General features: G+C 41.1%; 2 protein-coding genes across 7 annotated transcripts in view; one reads left to right on the plus strand and one right to left on the minus strand.

Moving 5' to 3' along the window:
• Window positions 1-4,268: 4,268 nt before the first annotated feature.
• LOC134483623 (disks large homolog 5-like) lies at window positions 4,269-9,046 on the minus strand. Of its 4 annotated transcripts, none has more exons than XM_063278855.1 (5): window positions 8,914-9,046; window positions 7,678-7,837; window positions 6,281-6,424; window positions 5,485-5,647; window positions 4,269-4,771 (listed from the first exon to the last, which is right to left on the minus strand). In XM_063278855.1, exons 1-3 carry the CDS (start codon window positions 8,993-8,995, stop codon window positions 6,310-6,312), a joined length of 357 nt encoding a protein of 118 aa, XP_063134925.1. In that variant the 5' UTR covers window positions 8,996-9,046; the 3' UTR covers window positions 4,269-4,771; window positions 5,485-5,647; window positions 6,281-6,309. The 4 variants fall into 4 exon arrangements, with proteins under 4 accessions (XP_063134925.1, XP_063134923.1, XP_063134924.1 ...); XM_063278853.1 differs by having other exon boundaries at window positions 8,875-9,046; XM_063278854.1 differs by lacking the exon at window positions 5,485-5,647 and having other exon boundaries at window positions 8,875-9,046.
• A 13,353-nt stretch (window positions 9,047-22,399) lies between these two features.
• The window catches only part of Dlg5l12 (discs large MAGUK scaffold protein 5 like 12), a 41,669-nt gene continuing 40,504 nt past the window's right edge, over window positions 22,400-23,564 (plus strand). For 2 of the 3 annotated variants that reach the window (XM_063278598.1, XM_039098180.2), the window contains exon 1: window positions 22,419-22,581. In XM_063278598.1, the coding sequence (XP_063134668.1) occupies window positions 22,455-22,581 (127 nt within the window). In that variant the 5' untranslated portion in view covers window positions 22,419-22,454. Of the gene's footprint in view, window positions 22,582-23,564 lie in introns of all 3 variants that reach the window. The other variant, XM_063278599.1, reaches the window with a different exon arrangement.

Raw genomic sequence — 23,564 nt, forward strand, 5'->3', positions numbered from 1 at the left:
TTGTGATCAATTCACAGAAATTATGTAGCAGATACTTTGATATAGGATACCTTGCATATTATGACTTATAAGAGTAGCAATATCAGTTATAAAGTAGGAATGAAATAATTTTATGGTGGGGGAGACCACAGCATGAAGAGCTGTGTTAAAGGGCTGCAGCAGTAGGAGTGTTGAGAACCACTGCCATAGAAGCTGACACATGGGAGCAGACTCCTCAGATGAGTAGAGACACACAGCAAGGGATACTGTGTCCCACCCTAGAACCCAGAGGCAGAATCTATCCCAGGAGTCTGTGGGTCACCTTGTCTTAAATTCTCCCAGGGTCAAGAATAGCATTGACCATCTCAGGAGAGTCAGCTTGCACAGCCACATCAGGCCCATGGCTTCCCTTTACAGAGAAGGATGTGGGTCTAAGTGACAGCCAGTGAGACTGAGGGGACCCTGACACTCATTTCCTTTGAGCTGAGGTTTCTTCACCTGTAAAATGGAGGTGTTTCTGCTGAATTGGGTTGTTGTGGAGATTAACAGAACATACAACCTGCTCAGTGTCTGCCTGGCATGGAACCTGCTGGTTAAATGGAAGCTGTGGATGGTGATGCATTTAAAAGTAGAATTTCTATCCTGATAGTGTTAGATGCGGGGTGCCAGACAGGTGTTGTAAGCATTTTGTGATTCTGAGACCACCTCGCATTAAAAGAGAAGGCTCTTATTTTAAAACTTTTAAAGAATGAATCAAGTATAAAATTCCAATATGAAATAATCATAATGAGAATTGAGCTAATTCCTGTGAAGTCATTTTAGCTTTACATTTTCTGCTTCTATTTTCAAGGCATCTAGAGTAGCACTGTACGAGATCCTAAAGCCTTCTATTATGGTGCTACCCATTCATTCCTCTCTCCTTGAGGACTTCTCCAATGACTTAAGAAACTCGATTTCTATTCAGATTGTTCCCAGTTGGCGTGATCTCTCTGTCCATGGTTCTTGCCAAAACCTGCAGAGCCAATGTGTTGTTTTACAACGCAAAATTCCAGACCTTAATTTTACCAATGAAGTCTCAGGAGTCAGATGCTGTATTTAAGTAAAGCTCCCTACTGTCCTTCCTAATTCACTGTTCCCCCAGAAGAAGAGTGTTGTAGCTCCCTCTGCACACTTTTTTAAAAATCCTTCAACTGAAAGAATTTCCATTGCCTTAGTTATCTTCATTTCTTATCAAGTTGTGCCTTGATCTGCTCTAGACCTAAGTGCCCTTTTAGCTTTGCAGTAAAGGAGTGAGGTAGGTGAGCTGAACAATATTAAAGTCCATGCTCACAGTAAACAAAGAGCTCTTTCATTAAAGGTCTGTGCCCTGGCCATGATATACAACACAATCATTTTTCATTAAATAATGCATTCATGGAGATCACAGTGAGGTCAAATATTTTGTAACATAACTTAGTAATGTTCTCTCTATTACTTAAATCAAGTACTGTCCTGTGAATTCTGGTCTTTTTCTGTCATGTCTGTGTGCATCATCATGGGAATCCCAAGGGACATCAATCCTGGGCTTTTGAAACTGTTGCATGTGGCCAACTGGGGACCAAAATCACCCAGGATACTACTGATACGTGACACACATAAAGTCACCTCCCTATTTTCATATAGTTTATGGGAAGAGGTCACCATTCCTGACCAAGTCTCATTATCCAACGTGCTACTAAATGGAACAGTTGGGGTAAAGGAGGTCACCCACAAAGCACAAAACACCCATCTCAGATAAACATGTATGGTTTATTGAATCCAAACATGGATGAATTTCAGGACACAATTAAAAGTCCAAACATAAGGATAAGAGATATAGAAGAGAATTGAGATTACCAGTTCATAAGTCCAGTAAACATCTTCAACAAATCATAGCAGAAAACTTCCATAAGGTAAAGAAATAAAAGGCCATAAAGGTACAATAAGCCTACAGAACACAAAATAAATTTAACCAGAAAAATTTCCTCCGCTCACATAATAATTAAAATACTAAATGCACAGATCAAAGAAAGAATATTAAACAGGGTGAGGTATAAATATCCAGTAACAAATGAATTCAGACCTATCTAAATTATACCAGACTGCTCAACAGAGACTCCAAAAGCCAGAAAATCTTGGACAGATGTAATGCAGACCCCGATTCCTATACCCGGCCTAATTCTCAATTACCATGAATGGAGAAACCAAGATATTTTATGACAAAACCAAATTTAAACAATATTTTTTTCACTAAGAAGGCATAACCGAGGATAAGGAAAACTGCAGGACAATGAGCTAAACTATACCCAAGAAAAACCAAGAAATTAATCATCTTTCAATGATTTCAAAAAAGAGAAGCACACAAACATAATTTCACCCATAGCCAGAAAAAGACAAGAAAGCAGCAATCATTGGTCTTTAATATCTAACCAGACCCTCTGTCATCAATCCCCCAGCTCCTAGGGACCAAACTGCCAGCCAAAGTGTATACAAGGATGGGTCTATGGTTCTAGATAACTGTGTAGAAGAGGATTGACTTAAGTGGCATCAATGTGGTGGGAGGTCATTGACTACACTGAGGCCTGTTGCCCCACCAAAAGGAGATCCTAGAATTGTGAGGTGGGAATGGATATGTGTGGGTGGGGGAACACTGTCATATAGGCAAAGCTCAGTGGAAATGGGATGTAAGATATGATGAGGGGAGTCTGGAAAGTGGGACAACATTTGAAATATAAATAAATAAAATTACCAATTAATAAAAAAATAGCAAGAATAAAATAAAAAGTGAAAAGGTAAAAGAAAACTTACACCAAAACAAAACTAAAGAAATCCCTGTAGTGGATTGGCCTAATTCTGCTTGTATTTAATGCTAATTTGTAGAACTCAAGACTGGTTAACCCCCAAAATCTGACCCTGCTCACAGTTAATTGTGATTATAAAGATGCCAACAGCCAATTACAGGGGAGGCTGGATGAAGACACTCCGCTGACAATGTGGACATCTCAAGACAGTCACTGGACAATGACTGACAGACTTGTCTGGAGACTGGAAATGTTTCGCTGTCTTAGAGAGGAAAGAAGGACCCTCCAACTACACTGTACTCTAAGGAAGGTTATTCAGGTGAGGGATGACATGGACTGTTTTGTCTCATGTCACACATGTCAGTAGAAAATATCCTAGGTATTGGCTGGTGCTGTTAGCATTAAACTGCATAGATTAAGATAATTACCTTGCTTTCTATCAAAAGAATTCATTATGCCAAGTTGACCTGTAGAAGGAGGCTAGTCTCTTCTGTATTTTATCAGATATGCATAGTCTATATAATCATCACTGATAGTAAGTGAGAGATCTGTTTGGAATTGAAACTGAGTGATGCTTGAGGATGATCCTGAATGCACAATGAGCAGTGGAGGCACCAGAGCCCGGTATGGATGCCTAGCAGCCTACCACATTGAGCAGACAGCGCTCAATCCCCTGTACATACACATCTCCTGAGATCGCTCTCCTTAATTGAAGGTGATCGTGTCCACCTAGTACAGCACATGCCCTGGAAGGACAAAAGCTACCTACAGGAGCTGTGGTATTGACTCCCATGTTAGAGCATCTGCTGCTCTCTCAGAAGAACCACATGGTCCCTAACAATCATCTACAACGGGGAATGTTATTCCCTCTTCTGGATCATGAGGGAAATGCACTCAGGAGTGGCCCAGACATACATTTCCAAAAAAAAAAAATCCATTGAGTTAAATGATAACAATAAATATAATCAGCAACAATAAAAAACACAGCATATGAATGATCAAGTAAAACAGCTCCTACAAAAACCTATTTCCCAAAATGGCGTTGCTGGTCATTATCTCTGTGGTTTAATACTGATGCTGTATTGTAAGGAAAACTGAGGCGCATGGTTCTCGATTAGGTTTACTTCTCTATTCCTTTGTGAAAGTTGTCATTCTTTCTGCAGCTCTACAGGCATGAGTGTGTGTTACTCAATATCTGGTGCACACAGTCAATAAGGAATGTGTGTTGTAGACTGATATAGACTAGGATGAGCAGAATACATGACAGCATGGATACAGTATGGCAGTGATTACATCATAAAGTGTGTGTCCATAAAAAAATCACATTATCCACACAAAAGACACTATCACCCTGTGTACCCCTTGGTGGCTTTGAATTCACTGGACCACGCAAAGATCCATATCTAGCTGTAAGTTCTACATCCTCAGGAGGGGAAAGGACCCTTGAATAACGAAGATGGTCTTAAGAGTCAAGAGTTACAAATCAAATTTTATTCATAAGGAGTACAATTTACAAAAAACAGGGATAAAATGAACAATTAAAATGGTTGAAAAAATGAAAAACAGTAACAAGAATATATAACTATAAAACAACAAAAAGAAAACTTCAATGAAAATCATAACAAAAACTATTTCTTAACAGCATTTTCTTAATGAACATTTAGAAACAAGTTGTAGTGCTGTTTCTCCTCTAGAACACGAGATGTAAAGGCAGTCCCCTCAGTTGTCTCTCAAATGGTGTTGTCGGTATGAGAAAGGAGAAAGACCCCAATCAGACAGGCCGGCATACAGATACATAAATTTAGGGTCTCTAAACATTGAGGAAATTAACTGAGAAGAAGAATATTCACCCAAAAAAAGTCTTTGACTGTGAGGATTGTCGTCACAGGGAACTCCTGAGAAAGAAACTCATTCTTCAGGGGGCTGTCTTCCTGGGATACGTCCTATTCCATGTCTCCTGCAGTTTCTGAGACCTGGGAGAAGAAGGCAGCTATTAAGACACTGATTTGGTGGGGACAGGCATACCAGCTGTCAGGTTGCCTTCTGTCCCTTCAGCTGCATTGGACAGACAGCACTGATCTTTTCACTGAAATCATTGCTGATATCTTTGCAGGGTGGGGAACATCACCAGCAACCCTCACAGTACTGTGAGATAACAAGCTGCTCCTCAGACTCTACCAGGGCAAACCAAGAACAGGGAAATGGGAAGAGACCTACTTGGGTTGCAGGAAGAAAGGAGAAGGTCACATGATACCCTGATCAAAGCCAATGACAAGGACTCATTTGCCATTTGCACTTGGTTCTTATCCCTGCAAGGTGCTTCCAACCATCACATGACCCCTGTATGACCTTTGTCACAGGACTAAGAACTTGTTCCAAACTCCTCATAGCATCCAATCTGTGACAGGGAGATGCAGTGATGTGATATGTTATTCCTCTGTCACCATTTCTGGACTGCAGTTTCAAAAAGGGCAGAAAAGTATACTTGCCCATAATTCAGTTTCTGAAAAGTGGTTAATATCCCAGAATACTTGTGCATAGACAGAACAATGAATAACTACATCACATGAGGTGGGTGACTGATTGGGTGTCGAGAGATTAGAAAGATGATGGGGGAAAGCAAAGATGTATCCAATAGGCAAATGGTATCAGACATTGTTAATCTGACTCAGCTGCTTGTTCCTACCAAATTTTGCTGGGTCTGGAGGTTGCTGGTCTTCTCCCGTTCTTCTTCATCATTCGGGTTCAACTCAAACAAATATCGCTGTACCTCCTTGCACTCCTGCTTCAATGTGACCAACTTCTTCTTCATACATGCCTGGTCCATCAGGAGCTGGCTGTGCAGGTTGCTGGAAACACACTCTGCACAGTAAGATCCTGAAGCCTCTTCCTCCCATTCCAACTGCCAAATCCCACAAACTCCACCAGGACCCAGATACTCATAAAGACTTCATAGAATACATCTCCATACATGTAAGGCTGCTGCACAAAAGGCAAACAGCCAATTCAGGAAAGAATAAATTGTTTCTGTGACCCAAGCACCAATAAGAGTCTATGTCTGTCCAAAAGAACAAGGGATCTACAAAAATCCATGAAAGCCCAATGCATGAGGGCAACATCAATTAGTAGCCGGCAAATAACCACAAGAAGACAGTAGAACCAAGGGAAGCTCATGCTATCCATGTGGTCCACACATTGAGCTTTGTTAAACCTGCTATGACCCCAGAGGCCCAGGTCGGCCTAATAACACTCTGATGCCTGAATCAGTGTACTTCTATCCAGAGCCTTCTAAAGATGCATAGATACTGTGGTGATAAGTGACAGTCTCTTATGGAACTGAAACTGAGTCCAAAAGACCCACGGCACAGTGATTTTTAAACAGCAGAAGAGATGGACTCAGAGCTGCAGGCTCTCCAGTCCAGAACAAAGAGAGGCAGAAATGGCCATTCCCCAAGTGATGGGCCCTTCTGACCAGTACTTACCGATAGAAGTGAATCTCCTTCTTGAGCTCCTAAAATTTCTCACGATATTGAATGTTGTTTGTGTCTAAATTGTGCAGTAATGACATGACCTTTTTCTCCTTTATCTTCAATTTTTCATAAAATGGATTTGGCCTGAAGTAGGGGCTGGCCCCAGGAAGATAGAACACAAAGAAGATCAGCATTTAGGATTATATGAACTCAGGCTGGGTCCTGTACTACCCCAGCCCTGGAAGGACACTTTCTGAATTCTACATTTTGGGATCTTCTTCAGTTTCAGAAACTTGAAATTGTGCGCCCAGGACAACAGAAGCTAAGTACCCAGATAAAGGGTTCCCTGGCTCACTTTTTTCAATCAGGAGGGCTGGATCTGCATTCAAACCTGTTATGCTATCCAGAGCCTAGGCCACAGCTCTTACGCTACCACACACACACACACACACACACAGAGAAATCTCTGATTTAATTCTTCCTGTTTTGACAACTGGAATGTTACAAGCTGAATAACTAACATTCTAGAGGCAGACAGTACACATAATTATGGAGATGGGACCAGATATTGCCACAAACTTATAATCTGCCCAAGGCATACAAATGTACAAACAAATGTGACCACATAGGCAAAGAACTGTGCTGTTGAAAGTGGGGCTTCCAAAATAAAGGACTCACACCTCCATGAAACTATTGTACAGGTAAATCCTGAGGCCAAAAAACAGACCCCTAAATTCCAAGTGTGGAGGGACATAGAAACATATAAACATTGTGCATATGCATGCAGACCTTTGCACACACAGACACACAAACTGGGACACACCCACAAGAAAAGAAAAGTAAACAGACTCAGAGAATGAGAGAGAGAGACAAATATTGAAAGAGCACAATGAGAATCAGTAGAAATGTATGCACCATTACTGTCTCAGAGTGTAAGGCACACAGAAAGAAGGAACAGGCCTGAGCCTCAGGCCTTCTGGTTAAGCATTGATATGAACAATGTGGGACCTGTCACCTAAGGCTGCTGCCAGGAGATGATAGCATTCAGTCACCTTCCTAGCAAGTACAAACACTCTCCACAAACTCACAGCACCTAGAACCTTGCAAAGCTACCACCTGTCAAGGGCTTTCCAAATGTACACTGGGAACTCATGCTCCAGTGACTTTATCCCTGAAATCTTCACTCAGATCACAAGTTCAGATTTTCATCAGTAGGAATCAGAGGGTCCATTTCCAAACTCACTCCTGACCAAAGGTCAGGTTCTGAATCTCCTCTATATGGGAGATGAGGTTTAGAATAAGGTCTTTTGGGAGGCACAGCATTCTAGATCCCACCACCTTAATAGGGTAAGATGAGAATGAGATTACACAGCGGTGAATAACACAAGAGCGTTTGGAGCAGTGCATACCTCTTGTTCATGGATCCACCTGTCACATAAAGGAGGCGATCTGTCAGCTCATTTCTCTCCTTGGTAGTTAGCTCCAGTTCTCTATTCAGCCTCTCCTCTTCCTCGTTGGCCTGCACCTTGTTTAGGACAGTTTCAGGGGATGACGTTTGTCTGTAGGCCTCTGTAAGTAGAAGAACACAAGTGAACCTGCATGGGGAGAATGCATAGAGCATACACAGACCACAGTGAGTCCCAAACAGGAGAACATGCCTGGAAGCCAGTGTCACTGCAAGGAGTTTGGTCTATGCATAAGAGGCCTCCTAAGTGGATCACAGTTCCCACACTACTCTATAGAGACCAAGAGATGTAAGCAGCCAGGTGTTCCCTATGCCCGCCCACACAGGCTTTCAAGTAACAGAGAGATGCCTTCTCCAGGATTATTAACAGCTACACAGGATACAACCTGGTTTCAGGACCCTCACCCCTGTGGTTTCAGAAGTCAGATCATCAACTCAGCATCCACAAAGACTTGAGTGATCAGGCATACTCAGATATTTTACCCTGTTACTATAGTCCAATAACTTTGGATTAAAAAGTCATGCAGGGGCAGGAAAAGGTCAACAAACTTATCAATTCCTCCTACTGAAATAACAAATGCCCCAGAAGTGCCAATAGGTTACAGGCTCTTTCTTGGTCTACCTGCTACATATAGTTTGGCTACTGTAGAAAAATATCTGCCACACAGAACCTCTAATATATGAAGGTAAGGTTGGCCCTGTCAGCAGAGGTAGTCAGAGGAGTTCTAAGAATATAAGGTCATGGCCAGGAGCACAATTCTCTCCCTGTTACTACTGTCAGATAGACACTGAATTTAAAGAAGCAATGAAAGTGAAGTACATTGATTCCCTGTTTAATTCAGAAAAGTTATACCCTCCATGACTCCTGATGATGTTATTATATCAATTTAACACACCAAATGCACTATAAAATTAAAGGCTAGAAGGTCACAGAATAATGGCATAGGCATTGCCTTATCCTCCATGTGGTTATGGAGAAACTAATGATGTGAAAACCTTGATGTTCAGGAATTGTGATAATCAAGGAATTCAATATCTTTGGAGATGTTCCAGTGGTTGTGGCCCATTGGTATAAAGGCCAGCTGAAGGCCCCCCCACACACCCCTGACAGGTAGCTCAACATACACTGCCCAGAACTTACTCCACATTCCACATGACCACGTCCTGTGTCCATCATTACCTTTAGGTTTTGTTTCCTTCATTCTAGACTCTTCTCCATCAACATCAACTCTCCCAAAGCGCCTGCAAAGACGGGCAAACATGCCTGTGGATATATCCTTTGGACACTAAGAGAGAAAAATTATGGAACTGGTTGTCACTACAACACTGGTGACATCACAGGGATTCCAAGGACTCTCTAGGAGATAATAGAATTTCCAAGACGGGATGGCTGATGTCATGGATAACAGACTTTGCCTCCCTGCTAATGTTCTCCCTCTCCTGAGCAAAAGTTGATGTGCCCTTTTTAAGAGACTTCCCTGTGGCATAACCGCTGAGCACCACAGGCTTCCAAAGCCAAATTTGGCTCTAGGATTGATTGGAAAAACCTAAGTCATTGCTATGTATCTAAATGAGTGCTTCCTCCCGAATCCCTGCACAGACATGTTTCATCCTACATCAAATTCTCCTCAGTCAGCAATGTTACCCATTAAAGATTACTGAGAAATCACACCAGTTCAAATAAGTAGCCAAAGAGGTCTCCTGTCTCATCCTGTGCAGGTGCATGAAATCACACCCAGAAATAGCCTGCAGGGTAGTTTGCAATGTGGGTGTGTGTTATGGGTACAACCTGAAGCTTTGTGCTTAACATTTGACAGTTGCCACCAGATTCCTTAGGAGAAAGAATTGTATTCATTGTGGTCCTGGCCTCAATGTGGAGATCTGTTGGCAGAGGAAACTGAAATATTGGATCCACCAGTGAATGCACCCTCAGGCTGAGTGTGGGGCTCTCCTCTTTGCACTTAAGTTACCAAAGCAGGATTGCTTACAGGACTCTCTGAGCTCTAACATGCGATTCTATATGAAAAACATAAGGTCAGCAGATGTGGGGGTGCAGCCAAAGTAGTAGGACAAGCCTAGGGACATAACTCAGTGGACAGAGTAAGAAACGAGCATCTTCTCTTCTGGTTCATGGGTCAGCCCACAAAACACAAAACCATCTATCGTAGTAAAAAAAAAAAACAAGTTATTTTATTGAATGCATACACTAATACTAATTGATCAGATGCATAACTCAGATTTTGGGGGCAGTTCCATGACTTGAACTATCTTCCTGACAACACAGAAAGCAATAAACAAATAAATAAACAAACAAGAAAGAAAGAAAGAAAGAAAGAAGGAAAGAAAGAAAGAAAGAAAGAAAGAAAGAAAGAAAGAGAAGGGCTGGAGAGATGGCTCAGTGGTTAAGAGCACTGACTGCTCTTCCAGAGGTCCTGAGTTCAAATCCCAGCAACCACATGGTGGCTCACAACCATCTGTAATGAGATCTGATGCCCTCTTCTGGTGTGTCTGAAGACAGCTACAGTGTACTCATATGCATAAAATAAACAAATCTTTAAAAAAAAAAGAAAGAAAGAGAAAAAACACAAAAAAGCACAAGCCTCTCATGTGAAGTTACAGAAGAGTGATCCAGTGGTCACTTCTGACTAGGCCATTTTAGCTATGACAGTGCATAGTGACCCTTAATCTGTTGGGTCCTATATAAACCTTTGTGCAATATTGTCATTTTAACAAACCTCATCCAGAACATACAGAACGACACAGGATATGATTGCCATGTCCTTGTATTATATGTAGTTATTTTTCTGTGTCCTTGATTGTCAGACATATTACAGCAACGATCTGAAATGGCTGGTAGATGTGGATAAAGCTATAGTTGTGGGTTACATACCTCAATTCTCAATGGATAATGCTGTCCTCACAGTCCTTGGAGGCACCTTTGTAAGAATGTGTATTGGAAGGTGGAAGCAGGTTTATCTGAGCTCAAAGTGCACCTGACGAGCAATGTAGAGAACAACATGGGGTAATTGAGACCCTGTCTAAAACCAGCACGGAAACCCACCCTTCATTCACAGCCCATCTACCAATTCTTGAATTTTTACCATTCTCTGCCGACCAGTCTTTCATTCTGGAATGGTAGAAAAGAACTGGAAATGATCTCTCTATTCTAAGCACCTTGATCTCTCTTTCCTTAGGTCCAGGTTAAGAATGCCTGCAAATGAGTATCACCATCTGAACAACTTAGTATCATCTACTCAGCATTTCTAGCATAATACTGTGCCTATGGTAATCTCAAGCTTCCCTGAGTGTTGCTGCCCCAGCAAGAATTGTGAAGAACTGAGTTCAAACCCCAGTTATCCTTACAAGGGTAGAAGAAAGCCATCAGAGATGCTCCACTTCTTTGTCCTTAGATTAAATCAAGATGATAGAATGTGAATCTAGTGGGCTATTTGACCAGACATCTTTCTCCCAACCCCACCTATCTGAGTTCATTGCTTGGCAGAATTCATGCACCCCCCCTCCCCTGATCCAAGATGTTTCTTGGTACATTGCTGCCAAGGACCAGGTTTCCTGAGTTTTGTTTTTTATAGAATTGGGTATAGTCAATCATTGTTGCCCTCTATTATAGATATAGACAAATATCTATAATAACTGACCACACTGTACTTGTATATACAGGTACAGTAGTGGAAATTTCAGCATAACTGAGGAGTGGGCAACCAGGACTGTGTCCTAGCCTTTCTCTGCCCATATCACAGCTCACAGGCGGCTGGGGCAAACCTTGAGTTCCTCTGTAGAAACAGAGTGAGGTTGAATGGACACTGAGCAGGCAGAGCAACACAGCTGAGGCAACTCAATTCCAGCAACAAACACATTATTTGTTGACCATCTTAACAGCTCATTTTGAGGTCTTGTCCCCACACCTAGCTTAAACACAGCAATTTGCATACATACCAGTCTGCTATTTCATATTGTTGCTGTAATATGCCTCCTCATACGCCTCCATATCATAGATTCCAAAAAAGAAAAAAAATAAACCTGACAGTGAGAAGGGTGATGCTTGTCAACATCTAGTGTGTTGGGGGCCCAGGTTCGGTCACAAATAACCAGGACACAGGGGATGCAGAGCAAAGGCAGATGCAACTGCATGCAGCTGCAAGCTTATTAATCTTTATATAGGCATGAAAATGTATTACCTCACTTTCCCTTTTGGCAAGATATAATAAGATCGTTATTCCCATGATACCAGGAACGACCGAGGCAAGACTAGGCAAAGAAGTAAGACTAAGCAAAGACTTCTTCTTAAAATATCTGTATAGCAAATCACCCCTCTTCCTAGTATCACAATATACTTGTCATAACCCAGGGAGCATGAGAGCCGCTTCCACAAAAATAGGACATAGTACAACATACTCTAAGGTAAAGTGAGCAAAAACATTTTCTTCTCAAGGGCAGCATTCCAGCACCTGCTTGCATCTCTCAGCCCTCTTTCCTTGATCCTGTCTGGGAAGTGTATCTCAATGACTCCACGATTTCTTTCTTTGTTCTTTTGTTTTAAAAGTAACACTTTCTATAACATAGGTCAATGTCCTCGAAGGGGTTTAATTGTGCAAAAAGAAAGCAATATAATATATAATGTATGCAACCTTTAATGACAGTATCTATTTTCTTAGGGGTATTATTCAGATATCTTCCCAGATCTGGATTTAACTTTGGTAATTGTTATCTGTCTAGAAAAATCAACAATATCGAATAAATATTTCAGTTTTCTGGTGTAAAGTCCTTGGGAGTAAGAACTAATGATTTTGGAATTTGCTCAGTGTCTGTTGTTATGTCCCTCATTTCCTTTCTGATTTTTAATTTTTGTATTGTCTCTCTTGTGCATTGTTAGTTTGAGGAAGGGGTTGTCTCTCTTGTGGATCTTCTAAGAAGAAGAAGAAGAAGAAGAAGAAGAAGAAGAAGAAGAAGAAGAAGAAGAAGAAGAAGAAAAAGACAGCCCTTGCTTTCCTTGACTTTGTATTTTTCTCTTTGTTTCTGAAGGCTTGATTTCAACCCTGAGTTTATTTCCTTTCATCAGATCCTACCAGACTCTCTATGGGATGAGGCTTTGCCTCACCTTGGTAAGAGCAGCATGGAATAAATGAAGCTTCTGCTGATCTCTGTTGTGGTGTTGCACATCACAATCTCACCGAAAACCATGCATAGCCTGGTTTAGGCTCTGTTAAAGCAGCCCACTATTTCAGTGTTCCCTGCAAGGTGCCATGGAACAGTAGTAACATAATTCTGCATGCACATCGACAGGTTTCTCTATGGTGTTCTGGGGCATTTGATAAAAGTTTATAGTGAGTTCATGGATGAACACACACACACACACACACACACACACACACACACACACACACACTTTACTGACATGGTGCATATTCTTTGTACACCAAGAATAAAGTGAGCGTTGCTGAAAATGCACCAATAATGGAATGGAAGGAGGGAGCTGTGGGGAAGCTGGGGCTTAGAGTTACTTAAAAGACCGGATGCAGATTCTCCTTTTATTAGAGGAGAAACTTGATAGACAATGTGGTTCTTTATTTTCTTTTTCTAGCGCACACAGGACTAGGGTGGCAGCTAGGGCTTTGAGTGTGTTTGGCAAGTACTGTAGCACTGAATTAAATCCTATGGCTGGAACCCTATTAATCGTCTACAACAATTACTGGGCAGGCTGGAACGACACTCAGTTGACACTGTGAACATCTCAAGACAGTAACTGGACAATGGCTGACAGACTTGTCTAAAGACTGGAAATGTTTCTCTATCTTGGAGAGCAAAGAAGGAGCCTCCAACTACACTGAACTCTAAGGAAGTTTATTCAGGTGAGGGATGACATGGACTGTTTTGTCTCATGTCACACATGTCAGTAAAAATATCCTCTGCAAATAGTGATATTTTGACTTCTTCTTTTCCAATCTGTATCCCCTTGATCTACTTTTGTTGTCTGATTGCTCTGGCTAGAACTTCGAGAACTATATTGAATAAGTAGGGAGAGCATGGGCAGCCTTGTCTAGTCCCTGAATTCAGTAGGATTGCTTCAAGTTTCTCTCCGTTTAATTTAATGTTAGCTTCTGGTTTGCTGTATATGGCTCTTCCTATGTTTAGGTATGGGCCTTGAATTGCTATTCTTACCTGGACTTTTATCGTGAAGGGGTGTTGAATTTTGTCAAATGCTTTCTCACCATCTAATGAAATGATCATGTGGTTTTGTTCTTTCAGTTTGTTTATATAATGGATTGTGTTGATGGTTTTCCGTATATTAAACCTTCCCTGCATGCCTGGGATGAAGCCTACTTGATCATGGTGGATGATTGTTTTGATGTGCTCTTGGATTCAGATTTCCAGAATTTCATTGCATATTTTTGCATTGATATTCATAAGGGAAATTGGTCTGACGTTCTCTTTTTTTGTTGGGTCTTTGTGTGGTGTAGGTTTAAGAGTAATTAGGCTTCATAGAAGGCATTTGGTGGCACTCCATCTGTTTCAATTTGTGGAATAGTTTGGATAGTATTGGTATGAGGTCTTCTAGATCTGATATAATCCTGCACTCAACCCTTCTGGACCTGGGCTCTTTTTGTTTGGGAGACCTTTAATGACTGCTTCTATTTCGTTAGGAGTTATGGATTTGTTTAAATGGTTTATCTGTTCCTGATTTAACATCAGTACCTGGTATCTGTCTAGGAAATTGTTCATTTCCTGCAGATTTTCAAGTTTTCTTGAATAAAGGCTTTTGTAGTAGGATCTGATGATTTTTTGAATTTCCTCTGATTCTGTAGTTATGTCTCCCTTTTCATTTATGATTTTGTTAATTTGGACACCCTGTCTGTGTCCTCTCATTAGTTTGGCTAAGGGTTTATCTATCTTGTTTACACTCTGAAAGAACCAACTTTTGGTTCTGTTGATTCTTTCTCTGGTCCTTTTTGTTTCTACTTGGTTGATTTCAGCTCAGAGTTTGATTATGTCCTGCCTTATACTCCTGTGTGTATTTGCTTCTTTTTGTCCTAGAGCTTTTAGGTGTGCTGTCAAGCTGCTGATATATGCTCTCTCCTGTTTCTTTCTGCAGGCACTCAGAGCTATAAGTTTTCCTCTTAGTACAACTTTCATTGTGTCACATAAGTTTGGGTATGTTGTACTTTCATTTTCATTAAATTCTAAGAAGTCTTTAATTTCTATCTTTATTTCTTCCTTGACCAGGTTATCATTGAGTAGAGCATTGTTCAACTTCCACGTATATGTGGTCGTTCTTCCCTTATTGTTATTGAAGACCAGCTTTAGCCCGTGGTGGTCTGGTAGGACGCATGGGATTATTTCTAACTCTTTGTATCTGTTGAGGCCTGTTCTATGACCAAATATGTGGTCAATTTTGGAGAAAGTACAATGAAGTGGTGAGAAGAAGTTATATCCTTCTGTTTTAGGATGGAATGTTCGATAAATATCTGTTAAGTCCATTTGGTTCATGATTTCTCTTAGTCTGTCTATGTCTCTGTTTAATTTCTGCTTCTATGATCTGTCCATTGATGAGAGTGATGCGTTGAAATCTCCTACTATTATTGTGTGAGGTGCAATGTGTGCTTTGAGCTTTAGTAAGTTTTCTTTTATGTATGTAGGTGCCCTTGTATTTGGAGCATAGATATTTAGGATTGAGAGTTCATCTTGGTGGATTTTTCCTTTGATGAATATGAAGTGACCTTCCTAATCTTTTTTGATTACTTTTAGTTGAAAATTGATTTTATTCAATATTAGAATGGCTACTCCAGCTTGCTTCTTCAGACCATTTGCTTAGAAACTTGTTTTCCAGCCTTTCACACTGAGGTAGTGTCTGTCTTTGTCTCTGAAGTATGTTTCCTGTAGGCAGCAGAATGAAGGGTCCTTAATGCATATCCAGTTTGTTAATCTATGTCTTTATATTGGAGAGTTGAGACCACTGATGTTGACAGATATTAAGGAATAGTGATTATTGCTTCCTGTTATTTTCATATCCACCAGAGTACTACTAAACATGATAAACAGTATCAGCAAAGTGGCTGAGAATATAATTAACTCAAATAAATCAGTAGCCTTCCTCTACAAGAGAGAAACAAGCTGAGAAAGAAATTAGGGAAACAATACCCTTCATAATAGTCCCAGATAATATAAAATACCTCAGTGCGATTTAACCAAGCAAGTAAAAGATCTGTATGATAAGAACTTCAAGCCTCTGAAGAAAGAAATTGAAGAAGACCTCAGAAGACGGAAAGATCTCCCATGCTCATGGATTGGCAGGATTAACATAGTAAAATTGGCCATTTTACCAAAAGCGATCTACAGATTCAATGCAAACACCATCAAAATACCAATCCAATTTTTCAGAGAGTTAGAGAGAACAATTTGCAAATTCATCTGGAATAACAAAAAACCCAGTATGGCTAAAACTATCTTCAACAATAAAAGGACTTCTGGTGGAATCACTATCCCTGAACTCAAGCACTATTACAGAGCAATAGTGATAAAAACTGTATGCTATTAATACAGAGACAGACAGATAGACCAGTGGAATAGAATTGAAGACCCAGAAATGAACCCACACACCTATGGTCACTTGATTTTTGACAAAGGAGCCAAAATCATCCCATGGAAAATAGATAGCATTTTCAGCAAACGGTGCTGGTTCAACTGGAGGTCAGCATGTAGAAGAATGCAGATCGATCCATGCTTATCACCCTGAACAAAGCTTAAGTCCAAGTGGATCAAGGACCTCTACTTCAAACCAGATACACTCAGACTAATAGAAGAAGAAGTGGGGAAGAATCTCGAACACACAGGCAGTAGAGACAATTTCCTGAACAAAACACCAATGGCTTATGCTCTAAGATCAAGAATCGACAAATGGGATCTCATGAAACTGCAAAGCTTCTCTGTAAGGCAAAGGACACTGTGGTTAGGACAAAATGGCAAGCAACAGATTGGGAAAAGATCTTTACCAATCCTACAACAGTAGAGGCCTTATATCCAAAGTATACAAAGATCTCCAGAAGTTAGACCGCAGGGAGACAAATAACCCTATTAAAAAATGGGGTTTAGAGCTAAACAAGGAATTCAGAGCTGAGGAATGCCGAACGGCTGAGAAACACCTAAAGAAATGTTCAATGTCTTTAGTCATAAGGGAAATGCAAATCAAAACAACCCTGAGATTTCACCTCACACCAGTGAGAATGGCTAAGATCAAAAACTCAGGAGACAGCAAATGCTGGTGAGGATGTGGAGAAAGAGGAACACTCCTCCATTGTTGGTGGGATTGCAGACTGGTACAACCATTCTGGAAATCAGTTGGAGGTTTCTCAGAAAATTGGACATTGAACTACCTGAGGACCCAGCTATTCCTCTCTTGGGCATATACCCAAAAGATGCCCCAACATATAACAAAGACACGTGCTCCACTATTTTCATAGCAGCCTTATTTTTAATAGCCAGAAGCTGGAAAGAACCCAGATGCCCTTCAACAGAGGAATGGATACAGAAAATGTGGTAAATCTACAGAATGGAATATTACACAGCTATCAAAAACAATGACTTTATGAAATTCATAGGCAAATGGATGGAACTGGAAAATATCTTCCTGAGTGCAATAACCCAATCACAGAGAAACACACATGGTATGCACTCATTGATAAGTGGCTACTAGCCCAAATGCTTGAATTACCGTAGATACTCAGAACACATGAAACTCAAGAAGGATGACCAAAATGTGAATGCTTCACTTCTTCTTTAAAATGGGAACAAGAATACCCTTGGGAGTGAATTGGTAGGTTAAGTTTAGAACAGAGGCAGAAGGAACACCCATTCAAAGCCTGCCCCACATGTGTACAGCCACCCAAATAGATAAGATGTATGAAGCAAATAAATGCAGGGTGACAGGAACCGGATGTAGATCTCTCCTGAGAGACACACCCAGAATACAGCAAATACATAGGCGAATGGATTTCAGAACCTTAAGGTCAGATTTTTCTGATAACAGCTGCTAGGTGGAGCTGAAGTCTACTGTGGGTGGGATCATCCCAGGCAGGGGTCTTACTGTGCAGGCCTGGCCAGCCTCTGTTTTCTCCTGAAAATAATTGTTGGTCAGCTGTAAATCTGAAGTGTGAGTTGGTTTTTGTCAACTCAAAGGGATGACATTTAAAGTCTCACACTATGTGAGAGACACACGTTTATCCTCAGGGGATTTGAACTTACTTCTGTAGAAGTGACTGTGGGTCGACAGAGGGAAAACATTCTTGCCTTTAGCATTCTGTCTGTATTAGAGACTACAGGGACTGGCTTCCTGGACAGATAAGAACAAGTAGACAGAATTGTAATGGGGGAAAACTGAGGCAAGAAATGTCCTGAGGACAGTGATTTGAGACTGTGCCTTTAGCCAGCAATCTCTTTTGTCATTAAGGCAAGCAGCCTTGGTGTCTGCTAAAACTTGTCGCTACTTCAGGATTTCTCTGCTGTTAATACTACTCCAGGTCATTCTGAGATGAAGGCCTTTCCTAAACAAAAAAAGTTTACAGGGCAACGTTTCTCAACCTGTGGGATGCGACCACTTCACAGATACTTTGATATCGGATACCTTGCATAATATGATTTATAAGACTAGCAATATCAGTTATAAAGTGGCAATGAAATAATTTTATGGTGGGGGGTGACCACAGCATGAAGAGCTATATTAAAGGGTTCTAGCACTAGTAATGTTGAGACCACTGCCATAGAAGCTGACACATGGGAGCAGACTCCTCAGATGAGTAGAGACACACAGCAAGGGATACTGTGTCCCACCCTAGAACCCAGAGGCAGAATCTATCCCAGGAGTCTGTGGGTCACCTTGTCTTAAATTCTTCCAGGGTCAAGAATAGCATTGATCATCTCAGCAGAGTCAGCTTGCACAGCCCACATCAGGCCCATGGCTTCCCTTTACAGAGAAGGATGTGGGTCGAAGTGACAGCCAGTGAGACTGATGGGACCCTGACACTCATTTCCTTTGAGCTGTGGTTTCTTCACCTGTAAAATGGAGGTGTTTCTGCTGAATTGGGTTGTTGTGGAGATTAACAGAACATACAAACTGCTCAGTGTCTGCCTGGCATGGAACCTGCTGGTTAAATGGAAGCTGTGGATGGTGATGCATTTAAAAGTAGAATTTCTAGCCAGATAGTGTTAGATGCGGGGTGCCAGACAGGTGTTGTAAGCATTTTGTGATTCTGAGACCACCTCGCATTAAAACAGAAGGCTCTTATTTTTAAAACTTTTAAAAATGAATCAAGTATAAAATACTAATATGAAATAGTCATAATCATAATTGAGCTAATTCTTGTGAAGTCATTTAGATTTTCATTTTCTGCTTCTATTTTCAAGGCATCTAGAGTAGCACTATATGAGATCCTAAAGCCTTCTATTATGGTGCTACCCATTCATTCCTCTCTCCTTGAGGACTTCTCAGGTGACTTAAGAAAACCTGATTTCTTTTCAGGTTGTTCCCAGCTGGTGGGATCTCTCTGTCGATGGTTCTTGCCAAAAGCTGCAGAGCCAATGTGTTATTTTACAACACAAAATTCCACACCTTATTGTTACCAATGAAGTCGCAGGAATCAGATGCTGTATTTAAGTAAAGCTTCCAACTGTTCCTAATTCACTGTTCCCCCAGAAGAAGAGCATTGTACCTCCCTCTGCACACTTTCTTAAAAATCCTTCAATTCAAAGACTTTCCATTGCCTTAGTTATCTTCATTTCCTTTCAAGTTGTGCTTTGATCTGCTCTGGACCTTAATGCACTTTTTACCTTTGCAATAAAGGTGTGAGGTACGTGAGCCATACCATAATTAAGTCCATGTTTATAGTGAACAAACAACTCTTGCTTTAAATGTCTGTGCCATGGCGATTCTATACCACACACTAATTTTTCAAATATTTTAGGATGGCATGGATTTTTGAATGATGACAGAATTTAAAATTGTACTTGCATAAATGATTCAATTCATTTTTAAGATATAAGCATATGCAACTTATTCACAATGTGGTGTAAAATTCTAATTCTATAAAATTACTACTGCACACTGCCATGGATAATTAAGGAATTCAAGCTAGTACTTTCCAACTGTAAATAATCAGTCTTCCAGTCATGTTAGGTACTGCTTTAGTTAGGTACAGAAATAAGCTTTATTTAACTTCCTGTGTATGTTTTTAAAGTTAAGCAGGAAGTAAATCCCTTGGGGAAAAAGTCACATTTGTCCACTGAGATAGACATTACATACAAAGGTGGTTCTCAAATCCTTTAGAGATCTGAAGAATCTGCCATTTCAAATGTCCTAATAGTTAAAGGCTTTTCACAGTGGGAGAGACATCAACTCCTGGCAGTGTCCCCAATCTATTCTGAAAAAGATGATGGGCTCTAAAGAACCATTGGGTGAAATACTACCCACTTACCTCTACTGCTGCCAGAAAGCTGCCCAGACGTTGGAGAAGTTGATCATGGGGAAATCTGTTGTCCCAGTTTTTGGAAAAAAATAGGATAGTCCTTCAAGTGACCTGCTTCAAAGGATTATTGTCATAGCTCCTGGCCCACTGAGTTGAAGGTGGATGCCACAGTGACACAGGAATATTTGCTGACTGACTGTCAGGGTAGCCAACAATTTTTGTCATTTCTTTAGATTTGGAAGCTGTTTGCTCTGAATTTCCTTTTCTTCAGGCAACATTTCTCCTTCTCAGATCTCGGATGGGGTTGAAGATTACATACTTTAGTCTTAACCTTTTTTTGTTATGAGAATCAGTAAAGAAAACTTGCTCACCATCGTGCAGGAATGTGACAGCCAGGAACCTGGACAGGAACAGGGTGAACTTGGGAGGCCCAGAAAGCAGGGCTCGATGGACAGTCCACAGCAGCATCAGAACGCCTGCGACAACCGCTCTGGCACCATAAGTCCTGAGAGAGGATGGGGATCCCAGGAGAGTGTGCGTGGTCTGACCACTGCCTGGGACTTTTAAAAGCATGGACCACCCCCGAGCACATAGAAGAGCTTGAGCAGAAAGAGGCCGATGCCCAGAAGCTGCTGCTGTGGTAGGAGGCAGTTATGGCGGTTGGAGGTGGAGGTAGAGGTGGAGGAGGGATGGGAGAAGACGGAGGAGTTTCCCTAAAAGATAAGAACAGACACCATCCTTACTACTCCAGAACCCATTCCAATCCCACCCCACCCCCTAAAATGCCCAGTCCACTGCCAAACCTCCCTATGCCAAGCATTCACTGCTTCATCCCCACTGTGCTCATTTCTTACTTTTTTTAACTTCTTATTGTCTGTGAACCTCACATCATGCAGCTCAACTCCATTCATCTGCCCTCCCCTCAGGTCTGCACTCCACCATTGCATCCTTCTCTAAATCAGAGCAAAAATATTCTTCTGGTGCAAGCTGCAAAAAGAAAAAGAAAAAAAAAGATCATATATCCACAAGAGAGGTGTAAGATTATAAAATGAAAGACATAAACCCTTAAATTATTTAGAATTAACAATAGTACTTTTGGTCTCAGAGGATGTATTATGGCTAAGAAATGCAAGTTATGATAGATAGAGGATATAAAAGCTTAAAAAGTGGTAGAAAGTGATTTAGGTACAAAATTTTAGACTAATATAATTTAGAGAACGAAGTACCATCTCCAATTTTCTCAAATACAAATGGACTGAACATTGTGACTGTAATTCTTATCTGATGGATCCCATAATTTCTCTTATTTTATCTAGTTTATTAATGTTAATGTATTCATTTTTTTACTATGATAGATGCTTTTGTGTTTGGTGGGGTGGCCATTTCCCAGAGTTCAGGTTCTGGGACCTTGCTCTATCAACTTAATGATGTCTATATCCTCATTTTAGACGTTTATGTACACCCCCTATATCTCTTGACTATTTTATTTTTCTGATAGAAGCTCATGGTATATCTTACACAGGCCTGGGAGCAGTGCACCTTTGGCGACATTGGTGCAGAGAGGAGAACCCCACAAACAGCATGAGGTTCCCTTCATTGGTGGCTCCAATATTGCACGTTCCTCTCCCAACTGGTCTCCACACTGTTCCCAGCACCATAAAGACTTCAACTCTACCCTTAAGGAATTTTCTGGCAATTGTCAATTGCTAAGCACATGACTTCATGAGTGTTCCCCTAACACACACCCATGTTGTAACCTACCATGCAGACTATTTCTTGATGTGATTTAAAGCATCTGTACTTAATAAGACAGGAGAACTTTTGACTGCATATTCAAGCTGGTATGAAATCTCAGGAAGTTTTAATGGCTAACATTGGTGAATGAGGACAATTTGAGTTAGGATGAGACATTTGGGGGAAAGATATGGAAGGAAACATTCATTTAGATACATAGGAATTACTAAAGTTTTTATAATCAAGCCTTGAGGAAAATTTGGCTTTGGAAGCAGGAGATGCTCAGTGACTCTGTCCCAGGAAAGTCTCCTGGAAAGGGCACCTCAGCTTATGCTCAGTACAGGGAGATCATTAGCAGGGAGGCAAAGTCTGCTCCCCATGACATCAGCTGTCCCTTCTTGGACATTCTATTATCTCCTAGAGAGTTCTTGGCATCCTCTGCGATGTCACCAATGTTGTAGTGACAACCAGTGCCCTAGTTTCTCTCAGTCTGAGTCTGGGGGTTACAAGCTAAGACATGTTTTCCCGTCTTCTCAAGCATTTTGGGAGGGGGAACGTCGATTGTGGAGAGACTAGAGTGAGGGAGGCTAGCCTTTCGTCTCAAAGTAATGATGGACAAAGACAGCACTTCTGGGGAATGTGGAGTAAGTTCTGGGCAGTGTATTTTGAGCTTCCTGTCAGGGTGACTGTAGGTTTAAGCTGACCTTTCTAGCAATGGGCCACAACAACTGGAGCATCTGAATAGGAATTAAATTTCCATGAATATCACAATTCCTGAAAGTCAAGGATTTCAGAATTTTAGTTTCCCCATCCCCACAGGGAGGATATGGTAAGGCCAATGCTATTATACTGTGAACTTCTGGTCTTTACTTTTCAGTTCATTTGTTATGTTACATTGATATAATAACACCATCAGGAGTCATGGAGGGTCCACCTTTTCTGAGTTTAGACAGGGCAGCAATGACAGTAGGAACAGGGAGAGAATTTTGCTCCAGGCAATAACCTTATGTTCTTAGACCTCCGCTGATTTCTTCTAACTGGCAGGGTCATCGTTAGCTTTATATATTAGAGGGTGTGTGTTACACACATTTTTCTAAAATCCCAAAACTATTTGGAACGTGTAGACCAAGATTCAGCCTGTAACCTATTGGCACTTCTGGGGCATTTGTTATTTCATATAGGGGAATTGATAAGTCTGTTGACCATGTCTTCCCTGGAAATGCATTTTAAATCCAATGTTGTTGGCTTTGAGTATCAGGGTCGGACATCTGAGTGTCTGCAATCACTCAAGTTTTGTGGATGGTGAATTTATCATCTGAGTTCTGAAACCACAGGGGTGAGGGTCCTGAAACCAAGTTGTACCCTGTTCAGTTGATAATAATCCTGGAGAAGCCATCTCCGTGGTACATGTAAGCACGTGATGTCCGGCATAGGGAACACCTGGCTGCTTACATCTCTTGGTCTCTATAGAGTAGTGGGAGAACTGAGATCCCCTGAGGAGGTCTCTTAAGCAAAGACCAAACTCCTTGCAGTGACACTGGGTTCCAGGCTTATTCTCCTCTTTAGGCCTCACTGTGGTCTATGTACACTCTATGCATTCTCCCCATGTAGGTTCACTTGTGTTCTT

The sequence above is a fragment of the Rattus norvegicus genome, chromosome 19 (assembly GCF_036323735.1).
Source record: "Rattus norvegicus strain BN/NHsdMcwi chromosome 19, GRCr8, whole genome shotgun sequence".
NCBI classification, from domain to species: domain Eukaryota; kingdom Metazoa; phylum Chordata; class Mammalia; order Rodentia; family Muridae; genus Rattus; species Rattus norvegicus.

What these genes read in the sequence shown, in the direction of transcription:
- LOC134483623 (XM_063278854.1), bottom strand. Translation starts at nt 8,995, where the DNA reads ATGTTTGCCCGTCTTTGCAGGCGCTTTGGGAGAGTTGATGTTGATGGA. An exon ending in GTGGTCATGTGGAATGTGGA is followed by an intron (nt 7,838 to 8,874) that starts GTAAGTTCTGGG and finishes TTCTACTTACAG; the next exon opens with AGGCCTACAGACAAACGTCA. An exon ending in GGTGGATCCATGAACAAGAG is followed by an intron (nt 6,425 to 7,677) that starts GTATGCACTGCT and finishes TCCTGGGGCCAG; the next exon opens with CCCCTACTTCAGGCCAAATC.